Genomic DNA, 18307 nt, shown 5'->3' on the forward strand with positions numbered 1-18307 from the left:
TTTTCTGAAATTTTCCTTGTTGCTTCTCTAATTCCTTTAATAGGGTAAGGTGTCATTTTTAGATCACTTCAAACATGTTCTCCAGCTAACACTTTTGGGTTGTCACATAGTTCTGCTTTTTCCTGGAAAACAACTCCTAAGAGTTAAATTAAGAATGCCAAAAGCATATTCAGCTCAACACAATAGAATAAATTTATCCTCCAAAATCTATGCAAAGCAAGTATGTTTTGGCCAGGAAATTCAAGGCCCCTTCCTGTAAATATATTAAGTTCTCATACTTATGTCAGACACTACAAAAACTGGCATGTTTACAATTTTTCAATGCAAGGTGCAACCCACAAAGTATTGCTTTAAGTGATTACTCAGAACAGAATATTTCATCTAATGGCAGAAAGTCTCAGCAATATTTTTAGTCATAATGAGATTATGCAATAGATTAATTATGCCTAAAACACCAATTGAGTTCCAATTAAAAAAAATCAGAACAGAAACAGAGAAAATTATTGGACAACATTTGTCTTATTAAACAGAGACTTGTTCAAATAGTGGGACGCTGTTATTTGACTTTTATTATATTAACATAACAAATAAGAGTATCATTTTTAAACCTCACCTTAGTATGTCTAACTACTGGGTCACAACAGTTACTACTTACTATCAGTAATGTAGTGATTCATTTAAAGGAGACTGTTCTTCAAGTTCCGAAACTACTGCCAGGACTATATTTAAAATCAGTATAAGATTGTACAGCTAATGTTTATCACCCACAAGATGTCTGACAAGCAAGAGATAATGAATAGGAGGTTCAGATACTGTAATTTCATTTTTGTACCTATGTAAAATAACCAAAAAAGAGAAGATCTGTAAAAATTTACATAGGAATTGCCATAAAAGATCAGACCAGTGGTACATTTAGTTCAATACCCTGCCTCTATCAGCAATGATATTTGGGTATGTCTACACTGCAAAGTTAATTCGAAATAACAGCTGTTATTTTGAATTAACTCTAATTCAAACTGCTATTTCAAAATTAATTCGAAATAGTGGAGTGCTTACTTCGAATTTAGTTAACCTCATTCTATGAGGAGTAACGCCAAATTCGAAATAGCTATTTCGAATTAAGTGCTGTGTAGACACTTAATTCAAAATAGGTGGCCTCCAGCCCTTCCAAGGGAGCCCTGGTGGCTACTCTGGGCACAACCAGGAAAACTTACTCTCCTCTCCCCCAGCCCCAGAGACATTAAAGGGGTAGACCCTGGCTACAGTGCCTGTGCCAGCTCCAAGCCTGCCAGCCCAGAGCCAGCAGTGGCCACCAGGGCCCCTGACCCAGTGGCTCCAAAACATGAGCCAGCAAGCCACTGGCAGCCAGCCCTCCACCACTCCCCAGGACCAGTCTGCCAGCTCCCAGGAGCCTGCCAGGGCCCGGAGAAGGCGGGTGCCTTCCTGGTCCAGGGTGGAGATCATGGACCTTATTCAGGTTTGGGGGGATGCCCCCAACATCCATGATCTCTGCACTAGATGGAGGAATGCACTGGCTGTCTATGGCAGGATAGCTGCCAGCCCAGCCACCAAAGGCCACATGTAAACCCAGAGGCAGGTTTGCATGAAAATCAAGTTGGTCTGGCAAGACCCCCGAAGCTGGGCCCTGAGCTTCCCCTCCCCCTTCTTCCCCTTGCTTCCCCCTTCCAGCTCCCTCCTCCCAGGTTTCCCCCTCCCCTCTTCTACCCTCTCTCTTCCCCTCTCTCACCTCCTTTTCCCAGTCTCCCCAGAGGTTCATCCTCCCCCCAGTTTTGATCAATAAACACAGTTTGTATTTTTGAACATATGTGTCTTTTATTTGACATCAGGAAGTGGGCCTAGGGAGGAGTAAGTGGAAGGACATGAGGGAGGAATGGGGCACGAGCCCCTGGGGGGAGGACTGGAGTGGTTCTGAGGGCTCCTCAGGGTGGACGCTCTCCTGCAGGGCCTCCTGGATCCTGACAGTCCCCCAATGGACCCCCCGGATGGCAGCCTGCAGCAAGTGCAGCCAGGCTGATGGCAATGACCCCACGAGATACCCCGGCGTGCCCGGGGCAGCTCTGGCTCCATGTGTCCGAGTGCTGTGGTGTCCTGAGTGCGGGCACTCCAAGACAGGACTTCTTTGTTGTCCCTCATCGAGGTAGACAAGCAAGTGGGGAACCCTGAGAACTGTCTGTCTGGGATGGGGATAGGGTCCCTTTAAGCACGGAGCTCAGTTACCCTCAGGCAGCTGCCCCACACACTAAGTCCTAAGCTGATGCCCTGCCAACACTGGTTCCAGCCAGCCTTAACTTCGGTTCAGGGTCCACTTAGTGTGGACGTGCTATTTCGAAATAGCAAAACACTATTTCAAAATAGTTTTTGTGTAGAGATGCGTTATTTCGAATTACCTTAATTCGAATTAACTATTTCAAATTAAGTTAACTCGAATTAACGCTGTAGTGTAGACATACCCTTTCAGAGGAAGGTTAAAAAAATCCAGCAGTGGGCAGTTATGGAATTATTTGCTCCCAGGGAAAGTTTCTTACTAAGCCCCCCAGTTCATGTTCTAAATTATAAAAAGTGTCCACACTGAGGTCTATTAGAGCTCCCCTTGCCTGGGCACTAGGTCCACTGATGGAGGGGATGGGGCAATTCCCCCAGGACCTGGCGATTCAAAAGGGCCCGAGGCTACTGGCCCTCTTACCACAGAAGCTCTGGCAGTTGGAGCCCCAGGCCCTTTAAATCATCATACAGAGCTCACTGTTGCCACTCTCCAGGTGGCACTGAGGGATAGATGGGGGGTGGGGGAAGTGGAGTGTACTCTGAGCAGTGTTGAGGGCTGGCTGCCCTCAGCCCCACCCCTTCCTCCCAAGGCCTCACCCCTATTGGGAGCGTGGAGCTAGCCCACCCCACCTTGCCCAGGGGCCAGGAATGTCTGTCAGCCCCTCTGCTGGGCACTCACCAGAGTGTTGCGTTTGGGATTCACACTTCGGCCTGTGAACTCTTAAGTTTCCTTTAGTCTAAGTATGCTGCAGTCCCATCTCTCTCCTTTTTCAAGGCCGTTTTTTCCGAAAAAAAAAATCCATTTTGAAAAAAAGTGGTGGCCATGTTTATGCTAATGAGGCGTGGGATATTTAAATCCCTGCTTCAATAGCAATTTCTATGTGCTTGATTTGCATCCCTTTGTCGACAGAGGGATGCAGTCTAGACATAGCCACAATTAAATAAATAGACAGCAAGTATAAAACAAACAAAAGGAAGTACTTCTATACGTAGTAAAGCTGTAGAATTCATGCCAGAAGATGCTGTTAAGGCCAAAATTACAAGTGTGCTCAAAAAAGAATTGATAAGTTCAAGGAGGCTAGGTCCATCAATGGCTATTAGACAAGATGGTCAGGGATGCTACCCATGATTTGGGAGTTGCTAGCTTCTGACTGCCAGAAGCTGGGAGTGGCTAACATAGGAGGAATTACTTGATATGGCTCTGTTCTGTTCATTCCCTCTGACGTACCTGGCACTGGCCACTTCCAGAAGACAGGATACTGGTCTGAGCCAGTATGGCTTTGTTCCAATAATGGCAACATGAATAATTTCATTAGTAAATGCTATGTATGATTTGCTGGTGTGATAACTTATTTCCTTTTCTCTTTTTGTAATGAGCACCTGGCACTTTTGTGTTTTAACTTCTCAATAGTTTTAATAGCACTTCAGTGCTTTACTAATGCCCACATGCATGCAACTGCAATGAAATGTAGACCATGGAGCACCTACTCATTTGCTGATTATTTGGGGCGATTTATACAAAGGAGGATTTTGCTGCAGCTATGGGAAACATCATTGCTTGTGCATGGTTCTGGGAAAACATCTAATTTGTTACAAGGCCACGAAAAGAAGTACTTTACTAGTCAGACTACAATTTTAAAAGACCAAATCACTATGCATCACATTCTGATTCTGGGTACAGTGTTGTAAACCAAGATTAACTCTGGACCAGCTGAGATGAAAATTAGGCATGACCTTTTTGTGGGAAAAATATTGGTTTTCAGACCAATTTTGGTTATGCAGCATGCAATATTACAGGAGAGAGTGTAAGCCTGAAGCAACTACTGTATGCCTCACAGGACATTTATACTGGAGAACATTAGTTCTCCTGCTTGTTGGGTCAGAAATGAGATGAGGCATGCTGCCAGTATAATAGGTTTTTGTCAGGGAGACTGGAGAATGAAGGTGCCAGAAAACAGCAATTCTCAAGCACCCTCTGCTAAATAATTTACAACGTGCCAGAAGGCCTTGTGAAGACCCTTCAACTTTCTTAGCCAAGAATCACTAATTAACCAAAATGGGATCTAGAAACATAGCTTTGACATAGCCTGTCTAACATCTCTATGCCATTCCTGTATATATCTTTAACCACCAACTCTTCTATGGGGCAAACATTTACTATATGCCAAATATGGAAACACAGCTTTCTTTTAACATTAGAAAAAGGAATTCACCTATTGCCTTATAGTGCTTGACGTGAGCACGGCACTATCGCTGTGCTGTCTTGCCTCAAAACCAGAACAAAAGTTAACATGGAATGCTTTGCTAACATTCTACCAAATCAGCATTTCAAGATCCACTAAAAGTAGGGTGCTGCTCAAATGCAATTAAAAGCTTTCAGTTTAAAGTGATGCAGGTCAAGAATTTTAAACTGGGCAACTGAAAGGGCTGCAGAAAGAAATGTATGTGCCCATCTTTCCAGTGGAACACATCTTTCCTTTTCCTACTCAGGAATGAAACCCAAGATATGTTGCAATCTGTTCTCCCTCCTCTAGATGCCACTGTCCCATCATCTAACAACTTGACTGCAACACTGAGTGATCACTGCAGCACTCATAGTTCAGATGTAATGTGTGTACATGTTTAGATCTTTATTTAAATCAGGGTGGGGAACCTTAGGAACAGATGCAGCTTACCTGGATCCAGCCCTCGAGATTCAGAGCTCCTCCCCCCACAACACTGGGGAGCCCGCACTGGCACTCCAGCCCCCAGTGAATCCCCACCTGACTGATTTTTCTCTGGGCCAACGGCCCCTGGCCCAAAAAAGTTCCCCCACCCCTGCTTTAAAGTGAGCTCTGTTACAAAGGGTTCCTGTTAAACAGTACTAGTTTCAGGACAGGTGGTTGATAATGAAGGCTGAGATTTTGTGCGATTTTGGTAAATTTTGTTAGCAGGAAATAAAGACTTAATTCTCTCCCTCCTCCTGAAATTAAAGTCATGCAAATATTTCCTTTCTCTTCCTTATTTTACCAGTGCTGCTACAGATGGAACATTGATTTGGGATCATGATAGCACCAGGAAGGCAATCATGCTTCTTCTCAACAGCCTTAATCATCATATTACTGTCCCACAGTATGTATTGCATATATTTTATTAGAGACATTAAATATGTCTGAAAAATGCAAATACTAACTGCATATAAAATGGTAAGCAAGTTTCCTACTTGCAAGACAGGCAGCAAAAGACGTGCAAAGAATCTACTGGATTATCCATAAATGAAGTATATTTTAAGTTGGACAAGGTCAAAGAATTATTTCAGCAATACATCAGCAGTGGTAACTGTGAACAGTATGTGCTTCTGTACCAAGCACCTACGTTCTTGTTAAAAAAGGAGTGATTTAGAGAGTCACATCCTGACCTTGCTCATGGTAGGGGCTTTGCAGTCCAGCTGGGACACCAAGTTAGGGCTGGGTAGGAAAATGTTTTCCCATCCAGAGAGAATTTTTGAGATTTCTCATTTTGCCTGTCCCAGATCTTGATGAAAAGTAAAAAACTTAAAATTTTAATCAAGCGACCAATCAGCCAATCAATAGAAACTGTTCAAGAATTTTAAAACATTTCATTTTTATGTCATTGGGGGAGAACTTTACTTTTTTTTGGTTTAAATTTATTAACAGTGGAAACGAAATGTCACGTTGACTCAAAAACTGCATCCTTCTGGTTTGAAAATGTCACAATGTCCCACGTTGCCAATTTCAAAGTGTTTTATTTTTCAATCCCCCTGCTGAGTTGGGAGATTTTGTGAGGCATGCTGGTTTGATGAATTGGCATTTTTTTGGGAAAAAACCCAATTTGTCAAAAATTTCATCAGCAACTTTTACATGGACTGACACATCTGTGCGAGTGGGGAGCCCTCTGGGCAGAAGTCATAGTGCTTCTCTACCTCCTCAAGAGGTGGAGTCACAGATTTCCCCCTACTGCCAGATATGGCAATGGGCTCACCCATTTGATGGTTGCCATCAAGGGAGAGGGCATCACACTCCTACATTCCTGCTTAGGTGCAGCAGAACAACCCTGCCTGCCTGGATGATGCTAATTAGTTATACTGCAGTCATGTCGAAGGATTCTAAGGATTAGGGCCCCCTGGTGCATCATGAAGACAGTCCCTGCCCTAGAAAATTCACAAACTGGGATTTGAATAATACACAGCAAGTGAATCAGAACAAAAAAGAGGGAAAATAAGCAAATGGTAGAAAGCGGTGCAAGTCTAAGCTAAGGAAAGCCAAGGCATTATGAATACCTTATGTTGAGCCTCCTCGGTGCTGCCCCCATGCCAGAGCCCTGCCCCTGTGCTGTGTCGTATTTGGGGTAGAGAGATTTCAGAGTAGTTGGGGCATTTCTCATCCCTGTGAGCTATTGTTTTAGCGTGTTTGTAGACTCAAAGGCATTAGTTGCCCACAGAGTCCAATGCCCACTGAGGATGCAAAGGAAAAGGTGGAATTATGTCCTGAGGTTATATTTACACTGCGGTCAAACACTCATGGCTGGCCTGTGTCAGCTGACTTAGGCTCCAGGGATGTTTAATTGGGGTGCAGATGCTTTGGGGCGGGCTGGTGCTTCGGCTCTGAGACCTAGTGACAGAGGAAGGTTCTAGAGCCCAGGAAGCATGCCATCCCTGAACATCTACAAACTGACAGGTAGCCCACGTCTGAGTCAGCTGACACAGACCAGCTGCCAGTGTTTGATTGCGGAGTAGACCTACCTGGAGGCTGGTGAGGGTGGGATTTCTGTCTGGTGGGAAGTATGATGGGCGAGGTGTTAAAATGTTCATGTCTGACGTGTGATGGGGGTGAGGGAAAATAAATGTCGCAGCTTTGGTCACCTACATTCCCGTGTTTTAAAATGTATGGCAAAGGCACTCACTGTGTTGAATGGGCACCTTTTCATGCTTCTCTGAAGGAGCTGATTGCTTCGAAATCTTGAAGTGAGACAGTAAATGTTGAGTGTGCTGGGGCATAAACTTACCTTTCTTGAAGGCCCACCGGTTTCATTCTGAAAGGTGACGGACTGGCAGACAGTGGAGGTTTGATCTCAGGAACACATTGGCCTTGAGGATCCACTATGACATTTACAACTTTAGGAGCCTGTTCAGGTTGGACCATTCTGTTTGCTGTCTTGTACTCAGACTGAGTTGTCTGCAGGGAAATGGGTGAAAGGTGGATCTCCTGTTTTTTCTCCTTATCTTGTCGAAGCGAGAACTGAATTTTTTCCTTTAATCTGTATAGAACCTATAGAAACAGAAAGGAAAGAGCATCAGTTTTTATCTCAGCCAATGTGTAAACAAAGTAAAGGAAGAATTTAAAATGCCTTAGCTCAATCTATATAATGTCAATGATTTCTAGAAGGATCGCCCAACTTATGGGCTGAAGTGTTTCCAACAAAAATTATATTATATAAACCATGACTTGCACACAAATAGCAAGAAGTTGTCATTGGTAACTAATAATTATTTTTAATACAAAAAGTTACTGTGGGTGTATTATTAAAGAGATAAATAAAACATAATGGGAGATCGTTGTCACAAAATCATTGGAAAGAAATACTGGTAAACAAAGTAATTATAGAAAAGTTTCACAAAATATTAACACTGAACATACAATGGCGCAGTATATCATCTGATGCTTATGATACATCCAGACTAATCTCTCCCTAACTAATGTCCTAAATTTGTTTTAGAGTCTCAAAACACCTGTTTACTCATAGCACAAAAGAGCTGTTACCAGAACAGAATAATTGTTTGGGTTACTTTTGCAACACCATTGTGCTATTATTTCAGTACTTGGATTTATAATACTTCAAAAATTCATTTCAGGATTAATTTTGGCTTTAAATGTTTCAGAAATGTCACATAATTTCCTTTGTTTTCTTGGGAAATGTAGGTAGAAAATTTCTTGTAGCTAGAAACATTTTTAAACTCTTCTCTAACAATGAAAAACACAATGATCATTAATCCTTAATAAAACCCAAATTTCCAAATTTAAAACTTGTGTTTTTACAATAGCCTAAACTGGAGTGGGGAGCCCTTTTTGGGTAAGAGTCATTGTTCCAAAGAAAAATCAGTCGGGGCTGCACACAATTGAGAAACAAAAAAAGCACTCCTCACCAGCATGGGCTCCCCAATGCTGGGGGAAGCCCTGAGTCTCAGGAGTCAAACCCAGGTAAGCTGGGGCTACATCTGGCCCCCAGACCTTAGGTTCCCCGTCCATGGCCTAAACATTAACATCTAAAAACTCTTTCTAACTTGGATTCCATTATCCACTCATTACCCCCTACACATGGGTATCGCTATCTTTAGTAACCACTTTTCATAATGTAATATTAATTTTGAATTCAGCTCTGCTGACTTCATTGGAGTTCCATGTCAAAGATACACTGTTGTGGCATTGACTGGGAAGGTAACAAGAGACCCATTTTTGTGATTACAAAGGACCCCAACACTGTATCTCCTTAGCAGTTATGGTATTACTGCTTTTGGACGAAGAAACAAACACTTCAGAGCAGTGATTGTGCTATTTTAGATGATCGTAATAGTCTTTTCTAGCTTAAAAAAAATCCATGAAATTTACGATGTGGGAAGCACTATCACATCTCTATAACAACCATACTGTTTTTCTTTTCCAAGTCCCATAAATAATTTAAGATAAGTCTATTTTTGCACGCCACAACCCAGAGTCATTTCCAGGAACTTTTAGGGTGCTTCCACTCATTGAGGATCCATGAGTACTCTCACTCAAGCCCCCCTGTAAAGACAGCTAGGTCAACACTGCAATGTTAAATCTGAAAAATACATGCAATTTTCAGTATGCAAATTATGTATCTTTTTCCAATTTACTTTCGAAAGAGGCTTTTCTGAAATTTGGCGCATCTACACAGTGCCAAATTTTAAAAAAAGTGTTTTTCTTTACTCATCCCTTATTCCTCGTAGAAAGAGGTTTACAGGGATAGTGAAAGAGCACAGTCTAGACATAGCCAATGTTTCATTGCTGAGCCCTGTGTGAGAGACTGGATATATCTTGTGCATCCATTTTCAGGGTAATATTCAAAGATTAATATTTCTGTATGAGCTGGGAATTGTCCCATTTAGCAGCAATTCACCCATCAGGCAAGACTGAGTCTATTTCATTTTTGGGGAAAATAGCCTTAACCATATTACAAAAGCTGACAAGTATATTGGATAAATTAAAACAAGCATTTGATATATTCTAAACTACTTTCCACCTACAAACCATTTTGGGCTGACCTGCTTTCAGATAATGGCTAGATACTTGGTTATTGGAATAACACTCTGCCATTCATGGCACAACATTTTAAATCGCATATTTACATTGTGTTTTTCAATGTGGTGTCTCCTGTGGGGGCACATTTACATCTTTGGGACCATCTAGACTAGCATCATTAGTTATTTCTCTTCAATACTCTTTTATTGAAAAAACACTACACTTAGTTCCAACGGCTGTGAAATGAGTTAAGGAACCACGTTTGGTCTTCCTTTAGCCATGGTTTCCGCTAATAAGGCTTGCCCAAACAGTGCGGATGTGGAAAAGTCCAGTCGATATCACATTTAAAAAGAAGTTTGTGATGCAGAAGGCGGCTCCAGGCAGGGGTAAAGGTGGAGGATGGAGAAGACTGTTGTTGGGGTGTTGGCTTTGAGGTAGGGCCAGGGATTTAGTGCCTTATGCAAAAATCACAGAGCAATTTAAGCAACATTGAACAAGGGCTTCTAGAAAGAAAAATGCACTCTTGGACTGGCTAGAAATCCTTGGCTAATCGCCTACTCTTCTTTCAGCAATTCTATTAAGCACTGAACATAAATGTTTATTCAGTATTATGGATTAATTATTAATTAATTTAAATCAATCTCAAGTTTCCATAAAAACAAAATAATAAAAGGCCAAGTTTGATTTTCTCTGCTTTATTGTGTCACATTAATTACTTGTATATATTCCTACAGTTAGAGTGTTTGTGAAAATCCTGAAAAGTTTGTGGAGCCTGAAAGCAGTAGAAACTTTAGAAAAAATGATCAATCACCATGTGAAAATTTGTCCTGGAGAAGTGAATTTTCTGATATTCAGTATGCTCCTAATTAAAATTTTCTAAAATTCAATCAATGGGTAAAAAAACCCACCATGTGATTTTGATAAATACTACCCTGCAAAAATGACTGACAAATTACATTTTACAAATGACTAAAGCCATTAAAAATGCGAATTTGAACTATTTAGACAAAAAAAGGATCAACATTTTCTTGTATTTTTCTTCTTGCATGTGAAAAGTTGTCCTGCTTTTGAATTGCAGAATTTGAAAACTTTTGATGGGAAAAAAGGGTAATTTTTAAAATAAATATTAACCCATTTATCAACCAAAATGGATAGTCTATTAATTACTAGGGCTGTAAAATCCCGATTAACTGGTTAACTGATTAAAAGAGGGAAAGGGAGGGGAAAGAGGGGCTGGAGTGGCCCTCCCTTGTCCATCATGGCTAAGCTCGAGCAGTCCCCCTGCCATAAGCAGGGGCTGATCCAGCTTGGCTAGAACAGCCCCTGCATGTGGCACACCCAGGTTCACTTAAAGAAGGGCTACTCCAGTCAGGTTGGAGAATCCCTGTCCGCAGTGGGCCCCATGGGGTTGGAGCAGCCCCTTGCCCTGGGCAGGCAGAGAGTTGTTCCAGCTCCCAACATTAAACCGGAACTGGTAACTATCACCTGTTACGGATGATGCTTACCAGTTAACCAGTTAACCGATTACCTATCCAGTTCCTATTTATGAATAAAGAGCACAATCTGGATTATTTTCAGATTATTTAGAAACAAAAAGGCAGAATTGATAAGAAATATTAAAAATGAATAGCTCAACCTGCTCTATCAAATATTGTATTACTTTTATGAAAATTATTAATGTTTTGCTATTACATTATCTATTAAAAATAAAAGTCACAGGGAGACATGTTCTCCTTAGAATACCATTGTTAAATACTGATAGTTCATTAGTCTGCATCTTAATAAGTTGTAAATGATGTATGGTGCTTCCAGAAGAAATCAGCCGATAGTGAGGAATGCAGAAGAGGACCACTGGTGATAAATCCCTTCTGAGACAGAAAGGGTACAGTTATTTTCATGATAGGTCGACCTAGAAATAAATAGGTGGTCCTGGAGGGTGGCCTGGGAGGAACAATTTATTGGTCTGAATTTAGTTCATGTAGTACTGTATTACAGTATAAAGCAATACACTACATAATAAAACACTGCAGTTCATTAATAAATTCCACAGAAATTAAAAATAAAACATGTAAAGACTTTTAATGCAGTTTTCTTTCAATGTAAACATTGTGCAGTTAAATATCATGCTTTGTAAAACCCAATTAAGAGAAAAGGCTGCACTGTTTTATAATTCCCATAATAAATCTTTATCATAAAGGTTTAACCGAGATAGTTCAACTAGCTTTCACCAGCCACTATTATACATTTGTTTAATTAGTTTCCACGTCACATTTTAAGACACACTCCCAGGTAATCTAGATCCAGATGTGGCCAACAGCACCTTGGATGCTCCCATAAGTGGTTAGGGATAAATATGCACCTCATTTTGGTACCTCATTAAAAGCCCAGCATTATGTAGCCTATAGAATTTTTGAGTGCATCCATGTTATGCGTGTTAAATTTACACTTGTGGAGTTGGAAATTAAGTAGATAAAAAGAGGAAGGCAGAACAGATGTCCAAGGTATTTTGTACTCTGCTTCCACAAAGAGAGCAACTAGACAACAGAGACAAAAAAAGTTATCACATCCTGTTTCCAAAGTTACAGTGACATCTTTGATAATGCAATGTGTCTTATTCGCCATGGCTGCGTCTAGACTGGCATGATTTTGCGGAAATACTTTTAACGGAAAAATGTTTCTGTTAAAAGTATTTCTGCAAAAGAGCGTCTAGACTGGCCTGTGCCTTTGTGCAAAAGCATCCATGCCAGTGTAGACACTCTCTTGCGCAAGAAAGCTCTGATGGCCATTTTAGCCATCGGGCTTTCTTGCACAAAAAATTAATGTTCCTGTCTATACTGGCCCTCTTGCGCAAGTATTCTTGCACAAGAGGGCTTATGCCTGAGCAGAAGCATCAAAGTATTTGTGCAAGAAGCACTGATTTTGTACATTACAAAGTCAGTGTTCTTGCACAAATTCTCGCGGCCAATGTAGACAGGAGGCAAGTTTTTGCACAAAAGTGGCCGCTTTTGCGCAAAATCTTGCCAGTCTAGATGCACCCCATAAGAAATGGAAGACAGGAAGAGGAGAGGGAGGATAGAATTTTGTCCCCTGAATTTTCATTGAGGCATATCAGCTCAAATAAGATTTTGTCATAAAAAAATCTATAATTTGCAGACCAAACTGCATATCTTCATCTCCAACATTATTTCCTGCTTAACATATGGAAGTGAAAACTGAAAATTAGTAAAGGTATATGCCCTTGAAAGCAAGTATGTTTGAAAAGCACTAGGTATTAAATTGAACAAATTTATGCCAAGATTAATCAGAGTTCACAATCACTTATCTCTAAAATTACCCAGAAAAGAAGATGAGAACTATTTGGGCTAAGAATGAAGACAAATCTCCCCATTGGGCAGCTGGAGGAACATGAAAGAGGGGCAAACCAAAGAATCCCTTCACTGAATACTACTCAGAGAAAGAAAATGTATGGAACTTAACATAGAGGATATGCAAAGAATGAATTAGAGTGCCCTGGAATAGTGGAGCCTTGCTTATGCCCTACGTGATGACTGGCAGCGTGGGAAGGATTCAGATTTTGAAGTTATAATCAACCATTTTCTTTAAAAAAAAGCAAATTGAAAAAGATTTCAGAGTGTCTGTCTAATATCTCCAGTATTAATGCGCACTCAGGGTCTTTTTTGAGTTTCATTCATTGGAGTAGAATAGCAAGGATGTTCACTGGACATCCAGTGGGTAGATTCTTGGCCACTAGACATATACTTCATGCCATGTCAGATGTCATGTTAAAAGAGCAGTTAAATAACACACTTATCCTTTACATTTTTGAATAATGGTAATATCAGTATTTCCAATGTCAAATTAATATTGCATTAGAATGATAGCATTACACAATACCATATCACTATGCATAAAACATAGCAAGTCAATGTTGTGTTTTTATTACTACATAATGTAAGAAATAAAATACATTAGACATCTGTAGTGATATCGAGCGCTTCTCTGACCTCAGTAAAACCCTTAATTAGGCATCACTCTCATGGTTTATCATATTACTAGCAGCCCTCAATTAAATTACTGCATAGTTATCGTGCATGGTTAAATATCCATTATTTCTGAAGATTACCATTAGTGATATTTTATATCATATATAAAACACTCTAAACATAATATGTATTTCTATTACCAGGCTTCGGCCTCCCAACATTATCAGAGTTACCTACTGTTACTTAGAGGCTGAGTTTTGTACTATTTTATGTTAGCCTTTTTGGAATAAAGGGTGCAGGATTCTGTCTTTCAGACTGATGTAAGCGATAAACAAATGAAAACCAAAAGAAGATAAAGCAACAGACTTACCATGAAACATGTTACTACAATGACAAAGATGCTGAGAAATATAACAACGGCATAAAATCCTTCTTTGCTCCAGATTTTGTCTGCTTCATGCTGGCCTTGCAAAACATTTTTCTTTATTAAAAAACAAAACAAAAAAAGAGGTTGAAGTTCTACAATAGCATGTGCAGAAAAAAGAGTTGTTTTCAGGCACTATGCACTATTTCAGATTTGTTACAGTACACATTCTATACGATATGGTTCTGACCGCTGCTACTTCCATATCTATCTAAAATAAGCAAACAGGCTGAACTATATATGTTTGCCACGGTAATCTTAACACACCCAAAGATGATATAAGATCTTCTTAGTGAATGTTGAACTAACATTTCCATAGATGCAATGGGCTAGTCTTAAGTAAATAAGACTCATTCTTTCTTGGAAACTACCTGGCCCTTCAGGTAAGAGGGTAGTACTCATATGCGTGCTGCGGAAATTGCTCTCTGTCTCATTCTGCTGCATCTCCTCCCACAACACCTACACATTAGCCTACATATTATCTACACCTTACACAGAAGTGAAAACAGGTGCAAACAGAATCTCATGATGTATTAATAAGCTGAGAAGCCCTGACATTCTAACCATAAGAAAAATTCAAAACAACCTCTCCCCTCTTATATTAAATTCTGATTGCTTTAACTATAATGTCCTAACTTTAGGGACTCCCAGTGATATTAGATTTTATTTCTAAAGCAGCTCTGTATGCTGAAAAATGACGAGCTGTTGGGGAATACAAAATTAAAAAAAGAATAATGTTTCTTCTGTTTTTATTACTGTGGAAACCTAGTTGGAATAAAAAATTTTAAGATTCTGGCTACATTTTCAAATAAAAAAAGCTTAATTGAAACTTGGTTCTAATTGAGTCCTCAATCTAACTATAATACATTACTCAGAATATGATGTATATACTTTCAGCAAATTCTATTTTCACCCATGTGTTTCAAAGGGAAAATTATTACTCACAAATAGTATTGAAAGAAATTAAGTTGCACATATTATCACAGGAAGTCACACTTCTAACCTCAGTTTATTTGTTTATTGTATTTCTTGAATAAAATCATCACATTGAGAGAAAAGAAGGCATTAAATAGGCATTCAGTACACATTTTTGACCTCTCAATGCTCCCCTTTCACACAAAAGCCCTGTAGCGGGGCCTTGTTTGTAACTTAACCGGCTATTTCACGTGAAAACTGTAAGTTGCCTTGTCTTCACTAGGATTTCCCTCAATTTAATCAGCTTGAATTATGAACACACTTTTTTCCTATGCCTTAACTACACTTGAGGAGGATGTAGTTACATATAGTTGTACACTGCAATGAAGGGCAAGCTCCATCTACCCTCACTGCAATGTGTAGCTACAAGTGGCTGTGAAAAGCTCCTGCAGCAGGAAGATAGGGGAGGAAATGCTCTGGCAGCAAGAGAACTTCTGGAGCATTTCCCTGCCACCTTGCTCTTGTCAGAGCCTTTCACCACTGCCATAAGCTTTTACTGCCATCAGCAGCAGGGAGGCAGTGGGATAATAGCAGTGTAGACATGGGAGGCACTGTGCAGCTGGCCTGTGTCAACTGACTCCGACTCCAGGGCTGAAGGACAGTTTAACAGCGGAGTAAATGTTTGATACGTTGGGATCCTGCAGCCCCAGAATGTAGGCTACAGTTGAAGCCCAAATGTGTGCACTGAAATTAAACAGCCCCTTATTCTGAGCCCTGGGAGCCTGAGTCAGCCCTGGGTCTGCAACAGGCATTTAACTGCAGTGTAGGCATACCCATAGGGAACTGTGTAGGGTCCATACTGTGGTGGTCCAGGTGTGCTTCTTCTCTATTCACCAAAGTAGTGCCTCACCTCACTGCTTTTATATCCATACCAACTGGACATGAAGTGCATGTATGCTACATACTGCTGCAAGTATAGACACACCCCTAGTGAAGACACAGGACGCTCTATATGAAATATTCCATGAAGTTGACTTTGCAGTCTTTGAAAAGTCCAGGAGTTTCACAGAGATGGTGAGTATGTGGTCTGCAAACTCAACAAAGCCCTCAACTCCATACTGATCCCTGGGAATGGTTTGGAGCTATGTTGTCATTGGACTTGCTAGCAGCAGCCTGGGTAAATCATGCTTTGAGATCTGCCAGGTCTCAAGGGACCTTGGCATAATGAGCAATGCTACAGACCTTGACAAACCCCTTTGACTTAGAACCCTCCCAAACAGGCAAAAACCCTGTCTGTGTAGAATTTGAGTGGAGAAGTTTGTATGCACTGACAGGAAAATGGACTTCAGGGAAAGAAAAGAGCAGGTGTCGCTCTGTTCAATTCAACACAGACTTGCTTCCCTCTAGTTGCAGAAAGGAATAGAAGCATTTAGTGCTTAGTCTGTGCAATGTACAGAGGGTAGTTTCATGGAAAACAGCACACACCGATAAGTATTTGATAGGATGGTTAGGGATGCTTTTCTTTAAAAAATTAACATCAGTTGACTAATAATTAGAAAAGAAGGCTTAAAAGCAGGATTAAAACCTCCATAAACAAGAATATTCTTTTGTTGAGATGCCAGTCTTCCACAGACTGGAGGCCAGATGGAGTACCTCTTACCCACACTGGGAAAATGAAACTCACGCAGTGCACCCACTAAAATCAATTGGAGCATTTGGGTCGGTAACTGCTCACCAATGTCAACACTCGGTTCCACAACCTGGCTCTAGGGACTTTGTGTGTCCATAGGCTGAAACCAAATTATACATAGCCTTCTTGGAGTGATCCACTCAAATAGTTGAAGAGTTTTCAATGGTACATCATGCATATGATACTGGACAATTACTTTTGCTGAAATTGTTGCTACTTCTATTTACACAACAATGATCTCACAGCTTTCACTATGGCTGTGTCTACACTGGCACCTTTTTCCGGAAATGCTTAAAACGGAACAGTTTTCCCTTATAAGTATTTCTGGAAAAAGAGAGTGTCTACATTGGCAGGATGCTTTTCCGGAAAAGCCCTTTTTCCGGAAAAGCGTCTGTGGCCAATGTAGACGCGCTTTTCTGGAAAAAAGCCTCGATCGTCATTTTCGCGATCGGGGCTTTTTTGCGGAAAAGACTACTGTGCTGTCTACACTGGCCCTTTTCCGGAACAGTTTTCCGGAAAAAGGACTTTTGCCCGAGCGGGAGCAGCATAGTTTTTCCGGAAAAGCAGCTGATTTCTTACAGTAAATCGTCACTACTTTTCCGGAAATTCAAGGGGCCAGTGTAGACACAGCCTATATGTTTGGTAGTGTTTCACCAAATTCAGATATCTCAGTACAGTAAGGAGGTTATTTTATTTAGTTTTTATAGGCTAGGCCTGGGTCTTCATACAGGCTTAAGGCCTCACGTTAGGGCAGCTCCAGCATTGATCTATTAACTGTTAATAATTAACTGTTTGACTCTGGAGACATTACATGACAACCTTTTCATATTTCAGACCTTCCACGTAGAAATCTGGATAAAAAGCAGAAGATCCCTGAGCATCAGCTGAGCTGCCCTTTCGTTAGTAAATAATTGCTGTCTTATACCTCCCCATCTAGGACCAGATAAACTAGAGAGTTGACAAGCTAACAATTTTTGAACTATTGGCTGAGGGACTTTAGTTGCTTTAGCTTTAGTACATTAATTAGTGGAATAACAGAAGATTTTTATGGTAGAACTTACTATATGAGTAGTTGAATCTACTGTAATTCTTCTTTGTTATATAAGCAGGGCACATTTCCTCCTGGTTTTGTTTTTCTCTGAGTCAAATCTAACCATTTTGAAATGTTAGGGAACTGTCTATAAAAAGGCAAAATGACACACCGCAGCTCTAACACTGGCTGGCATGCCATTTTGGAACACTGAAATACTACCTTAGCCTAACAAAAGAAGTCTGTTCCCTTCATCCAAATGTAGAGTAGCAAGGATAGCAGAACTCTCACTTAAACTCTCCTGTAATTATGACAGCAGGGGTTCTGGACTATTGTAGCTGAGTCACTTCATGTCAATGATAATAATATAATTTGTGAGACAGTGTCAATAGCTTAGGACAATTTTTTTCCGAGTTTCTAAGCACCTAGAGACAAAAGTTGTGCCCATAGAATCCTCCTTGTTGAAGGCAGAAAGGTGAATAGAATAAGAAAAAAACAATAACCTGTCATCAAGTGTCTGCTAATTAAATAAACAGGACTTGTAACATATTACACTAGCCTGGGGAAATGCCACTTAGCCTTAGACAAGGTATAATGTAATGCTTCGATTACCTCACCGGGCTTGTCTACACACAAACATGCACCAATTTAATTAAACTGGTACAATGTCCTTTGAGGACACTCTTTAGTCTGTTTAGAAATGGTTTGTATCAATATAGCTTAAGC

General features: G+C 40.5%; 1 protein-coding gene across 4 annotated transcripts in view; it reads right to left on the reverse strand.

The window, feature by feature from the left end:
* PTPRR (protein tyrosine phosphatase receptor type R) overlaps window positions 1-18307 on the reverse strand; it is a 215603-nt gene that overhangs the window by 70789 nt on the left and 126507 nt on the right. For all 4 annotated transcript variants that reach the window (XM_075931784.1, XM_075931780.1, XM_006121561.4 and 1 more), the window contains 2 exons: window positions 13893-14003; window positions 7288-7550 (listed from right to left, as the gene is read on the reverse strand). In XM_075931784.1, coding sequence (XP_075787899.1) covers window positions 7288-7550; window positions 13893-14003 — 374 coding nt within the window. The remainder of the gene's footprint in view (window positions 1-7287; window positions 7551-13892; window positions 14004-18307) is intronic.

This window comes from Pelodiscus sinensis, chromosome 1, assembly GCF_049634645.1.
Source record: "Pelodiscus sinensis isolate JC-2024 chromosome 1, ASM4963464v1, whole genome shotgun sequence".
In the NCBI taxonomy this organism is placed as follows: Eukaryota; Metazoa; Chordata; order Testudines; family Trionychidae; genus Pelodiscus; species Pelodiscus sinensis.